Source organism: Megalobrama amblycephala, linkage group LG7 (genome assembly GCF_018812025.1).
Source record: "Megalobrama amblycephala isolate DHTTF-2021 linkage group LG7, ASM1881202v1, whole genome shotgun sequence".
Classification (NCBI taxonomy): domain Eukaryota; kingdom Metazoa; phylum Chordata; class Actinopteri; order Cypriniformes; family Xenocyprididae; genus Megalobrama; species Megalobrama amblycephala.
Genome location: NC_063050.1, coordinates 30,427,503 through 30,439,553, shown reverse-complemented (window position 1 = coordinate 30,439,553; position 12,051 = coordinate 30,427,503). Strand labels below are relative to the sequence as shown.

At 38.2% G+C, this 12,051-nt stretch overlaps 1 protein-coding gene across 1 annotated transcript; it reads right to left on the bottom strand.

Annotated features, from left to right (window-relative positions):
• Positions 1-9,997: 9,997 nt before the first annotated feature.
• Positions 9,998-11,352, bottom strand: kctd12.2 (potassium channel tetramerisation domain containing 12.2). Its single transcript, XM_048196979.1, has one exon. It carries the CDS (start codon positions 11,284-11,286, stop codon positions 10,471-10,473), a length of 816 nt encoding a protein of 271 aa, XP_048052936.1. The 5' UTR covers positions 11,287-11,352; the 3' UTR covers positions 9,998-10,470.
• Positions 11,353-12,051: the final 699 nt, after the last annotated feature.

Here is a 12,051-nt window from a genome sequence, read left to right as displayed (position 1 = left end):
ATTTACCTATAGTAAATGAATCAAATGTCTTGAAAGTAAACATATTTTTCAGAAATGCATAGTTCAGTCATGAAACTCTTTTGATTAACTGATTGGTTCTTCAAAACCAGCAGCACAACCAATCGATCTCCCTATTTTTTTCCCGCCCCAAACTGATCCAGCTCAGTACTGCACACAATGAGAATTTTAGCCCCCATCCTCCCCAGCACCACCTGTCTATCTGCCACAGTAAAGTCCCTACTTTACCTTGCAGCAGCAAGACGACAACTTCAGAGGTTAGTGTGTCCCGGCCTTAAGCCAGCAGATCAATCATTCTTATCAATAAAATGCTGTTACAGTAACATCTAGACAGGTGGTGCTGGGGAGGAGGAGGGCTAAAGAAAATTTTCATGGTGTACAGTACTGGGCAGGTCTGGATGGAAATAAATAAGGCTGTGTAGATAGTAGGGGTGTAACGGTACACGCATTCATACTGAACATTTTCGGTATGCATCTTTCGGTTCGGTACACACATGAGTTGTAGCCCATTAACCACTTTAACCACCATTAACTACCAATAATCACAAAAAGCTCTGTGTTTTGTTACTTTCAATAAGAAACAAAGTCTCATCCCTCAAATTCAAACAATAAATGCCGTTTTGACACTCTTTGATGTGGCGTGACAGATCGCTGTATAGGCACCTCAGTTCAGGCAGCGCGGAGAGCAATAATCATCTTTTCCTCTTAATACTAGTTACAGAATAAACATGAATGAACATCTGAAGGTATGTTGAAAGATACAGTACAACTTACTGAAATGTATCTCATGTAATCGCTCAATCAGTGTTTGCAGAAAGACATCAATGAAACAGCTTGTAAATATGTCACGTAGCATTTACCTCAGAAATGCCAATCAGTGCCCGCAGCTTGTTAGTTCGCAAGAGAAATGAACTCTTTCGCTACATATGCACTGTATTAGCCTATATATTCATTATATTTTACTTAACCTGTCTTGATTATTTAATGTATATGTTAAATGTATGTTTAAATAAATCTGTCATGAAAACAAGTTATGATGCCAATGTGTAAATATATATATTATAACTTCGAATTGGAGTAGAAACATATTTAGAAGGTAATGCAAAAACTGCCTTATATGCAATTTACATGTTTGCATACAATTTTTATGCGAGTATTGATTATCATATCTAAAAATAAATAGCAACTTAATTTAATAATTTGGGTTCTGTTGTTAACTGTAACCTTTAATAATGTGCAAGAAAGTGCTCCCTGTATATAGTGTACAACATTAGCAGAGATTTTTTATCCTTAAGAAAATGTTAATTATAATTGAATTTATTTAAAGACAGAGACGGAATTTGTTCCGTAAACCAGTTTACTAAAAAAAAAAAAAAAAAAAAAAAAAAAAAATTTGTTTCCTCCCTCCTGCTGTACGCTGCTGATTTGGAAGAACCAATCATCTACTTGGAAGAGTTTCATGACTGAACTATGCATGGACTGATCAGATGGCTTCACTCATATCAGACACCTCTTTTTGTAAGTCACTTTAAATAAATGCATACATGTCAATTTATTTTGAGAGTTCAACTCAACTCTCTCAACTCAGCTTTATTTATATAGCACCAATAAAAACAACAACTGTTGACCAAGGTGCTGTACAGTATAACAAACTAACACCATGTACAACATAAATTACAGCACAAAATAAACCATTAGGAAGACCTGAGAGACCTTCCAGGATTACGAACATATAGTAAATCAGTGATATATACAGGAGCTAAACCATTCAGAGCTTTAAAAACAAAACTTTAAAATCAATTCTGTAACAAATTGGGAGCCAATGCAAAGATATCAGCATTGGGGTAATATGCTCTCATTTATGCACACCAGTAAGGAGCCTAGCAGCAATGTTTTGTACCATTTGGAGACAGTTAAGAGATGCTTGGTTAATAAGGGAATTACAATAATCAAGCCTTGATGAAATAAAAGCATGGTTGACCCTTTCAAATTCCTTAAAAGAAAGAAATGGTTTTACTTTAGCTAAGACTCTAAGATGGAAAAAACTGGTTTTGACTACCGTATTAATCTGTTTGTCAAATTTTAGACCATTATCAGAATACACACCCAAGTGCTTCACTAGTGGTTTCATGCATGAAGACAAATGACCAAAATTTAGACAAGGGGAAGTAGCAGCTTCCAAGATTCAAAGACTATAATGTCTGTTTTGCTTTCATTGAAGTGAAGAAAATTTAAGCACATCCAGGCCATAACATCTGCTAGACAAGCCACCAAAGTATCACAACCCAAATGATCAGATCCCAGGGGCAGATAGATTTGGGTAGCATCAGCGTAACAGTGGAAGGAGATACCATGTTTCTTAAAAATTGACCCCAGGGGAGAAAATAAACTACTATTGAACTACTATTGATTTCTTCAGTGTTAAAACCTTACAAATGAGGGTGAAAAAAATACTGAGTTAACCTTTAAATTTTCATTTGTTTTTCCTCTATCCTAAAGTTCACAAAATTATTACTTGAAATTAATTGACATTTAGCTTCTGAATCGTTCCCCTTTTGTCTCTCTTTGCGTGTGTGTTGATGTATGCAAAAAAATGGTAAGGAGAAAATATGAATTATTTGAAAGATTTATGGCATGTGTGTTGTGAAAGTGTACTGATAATCATTATACACTTACTTTTTCTGTCACCTCCTTCTGTGTATGTATGAATTTTGTATTACTAACAAATGAGGTAAGGCGACGTGGGTGTGTGTGTATGTGCATAAGTCTCTATTTTTTAGATATCAACACTCTTGAGTGCTGGGACAGTAGATTTCCTGGCCTTTTTACAGTCTGCAGGGGTTCCTTTTTCTCCAAAAGAGCCCTGTGTAAGAGCCAGCGGGGGTGCAGGATGCTGGGAGGTGTGCGCCTGAGCTCCTGCTTTTGTTCCCCGCCGTTGATTGATGCCGACGGCCTTTACCACGCTCAGAAAGAGCAGCGTGAGACTAACCGGACCTCCACGGAGCGGAAGCTTGACTTGGCAGAAGACACAGTGAGAGGGAAAGCAGCAGCAGCGACATTTACAGAGGACACCAGCACCAGCTAAAAATTCCCATTTGGGAATGGTTTAGGGGCTGGTCCCTGTCAAAATTCCAATATTAAGTGCTATATCCTCATACCTGGTCTGCGAAGAGTGGAAATGGCAACAAGCTGATACTCTCTGCCCTGATGGGTGAACACCTTGTCTTCTATAACCGATCCCAGGTCAGATTCCTCCACAATAATGGATAAATACATACTAAAGACAAGTACAAATCTCATGTCAGCTTAGTAGACCACATTCTGTCCTAACCGTATGTGAAGGAAAAGATCAAATCTGCTCTTTATTAAACCCACAAGGCTATGGAGGATAACAGTGGCTTTGCCTCATATAGATTTTCTTTGATGTGCTCAGAGATGTTATATTAAAATCCAATATTGATCTTTTCCTGCTGAACACAGTGAGATGTATTCATCCAATCCACCTCATTTAAACAGTCTGGAATAAAAAAATGCCTGATGCCCTGTGGATTTACAAGGAGCCTCTTTCTATTGCCTGTAGTCTCCATAATCTTTGTGTAATAACATAAACACGCCCTATTTCAAAGCAAATCTGTTCTATGAAAAGAAGGCTGACCAAATTTAGCCAAAGGCATTTATTAGTTAGAGGTAAGAACAAGCCTCCAAATCCTCCTCCTTAGACCGGTGGATTTAGTGGACTTTGATTTGTGCTGCACTTTATCTTAAATTAAATTTCTCCAGTGTATAGACCTTGGGCTATGTTCCACTCCAGAAGCTTTGGGATGTCCCCCACACTGGGAACAGCCAAAGATTCCCTATTTTCCAAGCCGCCTTGTGACCACTGTGCTATACACATGCTGCCAACAAAATGGCACACTACTGGCCAATGAGCCTCGGGGGCTTGAAAGCCTAATTTTACAGACTCAAGATCAGCTCTTTGAGAGGAAATGAAATAGATGGTAAACATTGTAAGAGTACGGTATAATGGTGTTTAATGCTATGCGTGTACCTACACAGGCTACCACAATTACCATCCTTTTTTTGAAGATGACATGAGCCGACTCGTATTCGGTCTGTAGACACGCACAGCAAGTAAAACAAAAGTTCATTTGAATAATGTCTGCAATATAGGCATTTACAGGTGCTGCTGGCTCCTGCAATCATAAAGCGACTTTGTAAACACACTAAAAGTGTTTGTCATGGTGATGACGTCTTGACCATCCTTCGCATTCTTTTCTGAGTCAGCTGGAGTTACTCATTAAAAGTACCCTCATTAATCCTGGCAATCTTCTAAAGATATCCAAAGCCTTATAATTCACAACACAGGCATTCCTATTTTAGCCACTGACCTATGTTGATTATTAAACAAACCAAATGAAGGTACGAACCTCCTGAGCATGCAGCAGGACATTCGATTATATTGATCTAGGCTTGTCGCTATGGAGTTGGTTTACATAGAGGCTCTCTGAGGTTTATGACAGAGGCTCAAGGAAGAAATGTCAAAATGCTGGAAAGGTTCTCTCGACCGTTCATAACTATGCACTCAGGTCCTTCTCTAAATAAACAGTATGTGCAAATATTTAATATACAGGAGCTTATTTATATATTTGTCTTGGTCAACAGTAGGATAAAAGGCAATAAATTCCAAGCATTCATCCCACATTTGCTGCAGCCTTGCTCCAAATCTGAGAAAGACTTTTAAGTAGTGTGTGCTGTCATTCCTTTAAACGTCTCTCTGATGAGTACTTTCCTCTGTCTATTCATGTATTATGTTTCATTCTATCTAACTTCTCAGCTATGTTATATGTTAAAATTATAATTCACCCCAAACTAAAAATTCTGTCATCATTTACTCCCTCTCAAGTTGTTACAAACCTTCATGAATTTATTTCTTCTGCTGACCACAAAAGATATTTTGAAGAATATGGGTAACCAAACATTTGATGGGCCCCACTGACTGATCTATCTGTCTGTCTGTCTGTCTGTCTGTCTGTCTGTCAAATTCAAATTCAAAATTCCTTTATTGGCATGACTGTAAATAATACAATACAGGTGCTGGTCATATAATTAGAATATCATCAAAAAGTTGATTTATTTCACTAATTCCATTCAAAATGTGAAACTTGTATATTATATTCATTCATTACACACAGACTGATATATTTCAAATGTTTATTTCTTTTAATTTTGATGATTATAACTGACAACTAAGGAAAATCCCAAATTCAGTATCTTGGAAAATTAGAATATTACTTAAGACCAATACAAAGAAAGGTTTTTTAGAAATCTTGGCCAACTGAAAAGTATGAACATGAAAAGCATGAGCATGTACAGCACTCAATACTTAGTTGGGGCTCCTTTTGCCTGAATTTCTGCAGCAATGTGGCGTGGCATGGAGTCGATCAGTCTGTGGCACTGCTCAGGTGTTATGAGAGCCCAGGTTGCTCTGATAGTGGCCTTCAGCTCTTCTGCATTGTTGGGTCTGGCATATCACATCTTCCTCTTCACAATACCCCATAGATTTTCCTGTCCTGTTGGAAAATGAAATCTGCATCTCCATAAAGTTGGTCAGCAGCAGGAAGCATGAAGTGCTCTAAAACTTCCTGGTATATGGCTGCGTTGACCTTGGACCTCAGAAAACACAGTGGACCAACACCAGCAGATGACGTGGCACCCCAAACCATCACTGACTGTGGAAACTTTACACTGGACCTCAAGCAATGTGGATTGTGTGCCTCTCCTCTCTTCCTCCAGACTCTGGGACCCTGATTTCCAAAGGAAATGCAAAATTTACTTTCATCAGAGAACATAACTTTGGACCACTCAGCAGCAGTCCAGTCCTTTTTGTCTTTAGACGCGTCTGACGCTGTCTGTGGTTCAAGAGTGGCTTGACACAAGGAATGCGACAGCTGAAACCCATGTCTTGCATACGTCTGTGCGTAGTGGTTCTTGAAGCACTGACTCCAGCTGCAGTCCACTCTTTGTGAATCTCCCCCACATTTTTGAATGGGTTTTGTTTCACAATCCTCTCCAGGGTGCAGTTATCCCTATTGCTTTTACACTTTTTTCTACCACATCTTTTCCTTCCCTTTGCCTCTCTATTAATGTGCTTGGACACAGAGCTCTGTGAACAGCCAGCCTCTTTTGCAATGACCTTTTGTGTCTTGCCCTCCTTGTGCAAGGTGTCAATGGTCGTCTTTTGGACAACTGTCAAGTCAGCAGTCTTCCCCATGATTGTGTAGCCTACAGAACTAGACTGAGAGACCATTTAAAGGCCTTTGCAGGTGTTTTGAGTTAATTAGCTGATTAGAGTGTGGCACCAGGTGTCTTCAATACTGAACCTTTTCACAATATTCTAATTTTCTGAGATACTGAATTTGGGATTTTCCTTAGTTGTCAGTTATAATCATCAAAATTAAAAGAAATAAACATTTGAAATATATCAGTCTCTGTGTAATGAATAAACATAATATACAAGTTTCACTTTTTGAATGGAATTAGTGAAATAAATCAACTTTTTGATGATATATTATATGACCAGCACCTGTATTGCCAAAGCTTGGAATACATATACATAAAACAATAATAAAAACATCAGTATAATAGAAGAGAAAAAAAAAAAAAAAAAAAATAGTATAACGCTACCAAATATTATATCATATCATAACATAACTTAAACTTAAATTAATTCAAATTCAAAATTGCTTTATTGGCATGACTGTAAATAATACAATATTTACAAAGCATATCTACATAAAACAAAAATAAACATCTGTATGATAGAATAAAATTTTATCAAATATTATAACATAACATAAACTTAAATGAACAGTGTAACAAATTAGAACATGTCTGAACATTTGATACCACAGTGTTTTAACATAAATACACGTACTGAGGGTCACTGTTGTGGACAGTAGGGAAACACACTGAGGTCAGACACAATACACACACATTACAAACATTCACCTGCTGTCTCTCAGGCTGTGGCACATCCACACATATCTCACAGCCACTGCTGCTGTCTGTCCCTCTCCTAATATTATCTTTATATGTTCTACTTCAGTCATGGCTGTAAAGTTCTTTGTTGAGTTTATTTATTTATTTATTTTTAATTTGTTTAAGTAAAGATCTCTTATAGGTATGTATTTGTGGCAGTGAAGGAGGAAGTGCATTTTTGTCTATCTATCTATCTATCTATCTATCTATCTATCTATCTATCTATCTATCTATCTATCTATCTATCTATCTATCTATCTATCTATCTATCTATCTATCTATCCATCCATCCATCCTCTATCTATCAATCTATCCATCCATCCATCAATCTATCCATCCATCCATCCATCCATCCATCCATCCATCCATCCATCCATCCATCCATCCATCTTCTATCTATCAATCTATCCATCCATCTATCCATCATCATCCTCTATCTATCCATCTATCTATCCATCTATCCTTCCATGTATCCATCCATCCATCCATCCATCCATCCATCCATCCATCCATCCATCCATCCATCCATCCATCCATCCTCTATCTATCCATCCATCCATCCATCATCCTCTATCTATCAATCTATCCATCCATCCATCCATCTTCTATCTATCAATCTATCCATCCATCTATCCATCATCATCCTTTATCTATCCATCTATCCTTCCATGTATCCATCCATCCATCCATCCATCCATCCATCCATCCATCCATCCATCCTCTATCTATCAATCTATCCATCCATCCATCAATCTATCCATCCATCCATCCATCTTCTATCTATCAATCTATCCATCCATCCATCTATCCATCATCATCCTCTATCTATCCATCTATCCTTCCATGTATCCATCCATCCATCCTTTATCTATCTATCTATCTATCTATCCATCCATCCATCCATCCATCCATCCTCTATCTATCCATCCATCCATCCATCCTCTATCCATCCATCCATCCTCTATCCATCCATCCATTCTCTATCTATCTATCTATCTATCTATCTATCTATCTATCTATCTATCTATCTATCTATCTATCTATCTATCCATTCTCTATCCATCCATCTATCTATCTATCCATCTATCCATCTATCCATCTATCCATCTATCCATCCATCCATCCATCCATCATCTGTCTGTCTGTCTGTCTGTCTGTCTGTCTGTCTGTCCGTCCGTCCGTCATCTGTCTGTCTTTCTATCTTCATAAACCCCCATCTTTAGTGTTAATTTTGGATGACTGAAAGAATGAATGAATACATATGTCTAAAAGAATTCAAGTGAACAAATAGAGTGTCTTCCAGCTAAGGAATGCATTAACCAGGACCATCTGCTGTCTCCTCCATAGTGTATGTCTCCGGTCTGGCAGAGAGAGACAGAGTGTTCATCTAAATTATTACAAGCAGTAAGAGAGACCCTCGGATACTGTTTTTTAAAACTCTGGAAATGAGTTTGGAAGCATCCCTTTTCTATCTTCTGACAAAGGCAGTTGTACTTTATTGTAACATTACATGTGGAAAACACCTTTTGCATGAAACAGGAAACTTTTATTATAACTAAAAGGTGCATAGTAATGTTTTTCCAAGATTCTTAGCCTATTATGCGTATGCTTGTACTTCCAGTGTGTGCAATGAAAAACTTCAACATGGTAATCTTTTCTTGACCACATAAATCTAGACTTTCCAAATACATTGGTAACTCTGGCTTTAGTGTAACCATTATACCAAAGCAGGCTGTTTTTACTTCTGTGTTTAGAAGTACGGTAAGATCTATTTTCACTCTAGTTTAAACAGAGGGAAGTACATTTGTGTGTTTTGAGGAACAGATAAAATGTCATGATAGTTTGTCCCTTGTGTGTGTGTGTGGGTGGAATGCAACAAAAAGGAACCATGAATTTAAAGTGCAAAAAGTATCATGAAACACCATTTAAAGTCTTCTGTCCTTGCAGCATAAGTAACAGTTAAACTTTTGAAAGACAGTGTTGCAATCTTGTATTAGTAAACAATTTTGGTAATTGCTAAGTGCTTCATATACATTTATATATAAATCACTTTACTGATACAAGTACAATATATATATTTTATTGCCAGCATTTTTTACATTCCAGTTGGAAAGTGCTGGAATGTAAAAATGCAGTTGTTTGTAATGTAAATAAGTATGCCTATATTGATGTTAATGTACTAGATTTTTGTTTGTTTGTTTGTTTGTTTTTGCTTGTAGCTCTTTCACTCATTAACACTGACACATACACTTTTAGTTTTAAAGTGAGGGCTCTTTGTTTTCTGTTCTGTGTATTTTTTCTGGTTATCTGCTTTCTCTCTTCCTCTTGATACAACTTCCTCTGAAGAGAGAATTTGTTCCTGTCTCTGTAATACTGACACTCTCCAGGTGGTCCAACATTGTCAGTAATAAACTGTACATAATACCTGACAAGCATGTTTACGTGTATGATATTTAGACCACTGATATTTGCATGTTTTTGATTGTATCTATGTAACACAAAGAAGGAAAAGTGTATTTTACATAATACCCTTTATATGGTGTGTGTACACAGCAGGGCAGACACAGGGCTAGTTCCTGTTCTCTGTCTCCTAGTAGTCCATCTGTTTCCTCAGGACAGACAGTGTCTCTTCTCCACTCACATTCACATCTCCTTTTTGGAGCCTGCACTAAATCAACTCTCGCACCACCACCGAAGGTGTTTAGTTAGCACACAGCACATTTCCTGTGCTTTTTATCTTTGTTCTATCATTTCACGCAATCTCTGACATGATATCAACTGTGGTTTAATCTAGCACAGCTTGTTTTTCACTAGTTGCAAGTAGCTTGTTCGTCCATGCAAATTAGATGTGGGACACATTTAACTGTTTGTATTTTAATTATACAGTGTGCCACGCAAATCAAAATACAATGTACCATTATTCAGAGTCTGCATTCAAATATGTCTTTCATGATTAGTTTATTATGTGTGTGAAGCTGACAGACATCAAAACAAAACTGTTAATAATCCCATATAATCAGAGGGAAATTTATAAATGCAGGAATGTAATGAACTTTTAATATCACAAAATATGAATAACTTGAGTATAAAGGTTGATTTGATTTCAAAAGGTCATATCACTGAAAGTAGGCTACATTTTGTGCTTCATCCAGTCCAAACCTATTGTAGTTAAATACTGGGAAATGCCATCAGTGGCTGTTTGCGTTCTGGGAACAGACGACAGATTTTGGAGATCCGCTGTTGTTAATGTATTACTTACACACAAATATGCACAATACGTCTGCCCAGCGTCCCTATTTTTTTCTTTACATATGACATTGTGGCACAAAACTACACATTCGTGGTGCGCAAGGAATGGAAAGGTGAGTGTCCGAGAAAAGTGTTTGAATAACAGTTCCCAAAAGTGAGTCCCCTTCACTCCCTGCAAAAAACGTACTCGGTGTAACTCGTCCAGATTTTGTCCTCGTTTGGGTCGTTACTCGCGTACGCGCAGGTGCCCGTGGAGCTACAAGCAACCATGTGGAAGCCCACCTCCGCCAGCCTGTCAAAGGCTTGCTCCAGGAAATTATACTTCAGGTAATACCGAGACGTGTATCTCTCTGGGAGTCTGTCGGGATCTCTGCTCTCGTTCAGAGTCTCCCCGAAAACTTCTTTGGCGAGAGACGTTTTGCCGCACACGGTGATTCTCGCCACCCGTCGAAATTTGGCGTCCTGTTGGATGTCTCGTCCTATGGTGTAGGAGCCCCTGTACCCGATGGTTATGTAGCCGGTTTTTCTCGCGTCCAGAGTGAGCGGTGAGCGAGGGCCGGTGCTGGTGATACTCGTGCCGGCGAGCGCAGCCTCCTCCGGGTCGCTCTGGCACACCTCCTCGGTGATAGAGTTCTCTTTGCTGACTGCCGGTCTCAGGCGTCTCGCCAGCTCTTGAAGTTGAAAATATTCTGCCTCTTTAAGAAGGCTCGCCTTCTCTTTGAAGTAGTCGGGCAAAACCAGAGTCTGGTCCCGCAAGTAATCCAAAATATATCTGAACAAAAAGCCGTCCCTGTCCAAAAAGAAGCGTCCTTTGCTGTCGGTGGTAAGTTCCGCGGGTTTCTTCTGACTGAACATGGTCCAGAGCAAAGAATTGGGCACGGAGAGTAAAGTTGAGTGCCGCGTAACGTAAACTTGCCCTCCGACATTGAGCTCAATAATTTCGGAGAATCGCTGTGAAGCGTCCGCGCGACTTTTATCCATCTCTGCACAACTGCGCGAGACCTCCGGTGCAATCACGGGACTGAAGAAGAGTGGAAAGAAATATTTCAGCTTTGTTTATGTAGGCTAAACACAGTTACGTAGGAGGAGGAATCTGACGGCTGTATTAACTCTTTACTACCACAATGTAAAAAAAAAAAAAAGCTGCTAGAAATGTTCTTATTTATTTATTTCTATTTGCTTTGTGATGAAATATTTTTAGAGCATACTGTCTCCTTTTTGCATACATGCTGGCATTTGTGCGAAAACACTAATCCAGTATACTTTTAGGAAGTTCCAAAGATCAGGGAATTTACTGTACCAAGAGAGGCTAATATCTGATCTTTTAAGTGGATTCATGTTCCTTTGATTAGTGAAAAAGAAATAGTGCAGAATCTAAAATTCGTATTTTAAGATGTCCTCGTTACAGTGTAATTATACAATAAGCAAAGAGAAATATTAGCCTAACTAACAACATGCACTTATTATAATGTTATGATTAGGGCTAGTTGCATAATTTACTCTTGTTACGGTAACACTATTTTACAGTGTCATTGTTACACGTGTCACATGTAAGCTAGTTGCTGCAGTAATAACTATAACCCTAACCCTATAGTAATTACATGTAGTTAATTATTATTACTCAGTAGCTTACTGAAATGTATAATTACACTGTAACACGGACACCTTAAAATAAAGGGTTACACTTTATATATTAAGGTGTCTTTGTTACAGTGTAATTATACGTTTGAGTACTAATGAAAGATT

Excerpts from the sequence above, each read along its gene's own strand:
- kctd12.2 (XM_048196979.1), bottom strand. The coding sequence starts at position 11,286 with ATGGATAAAAGTCGCGCGGACGCTTCACAGCGATTCTCCGAAATTATT.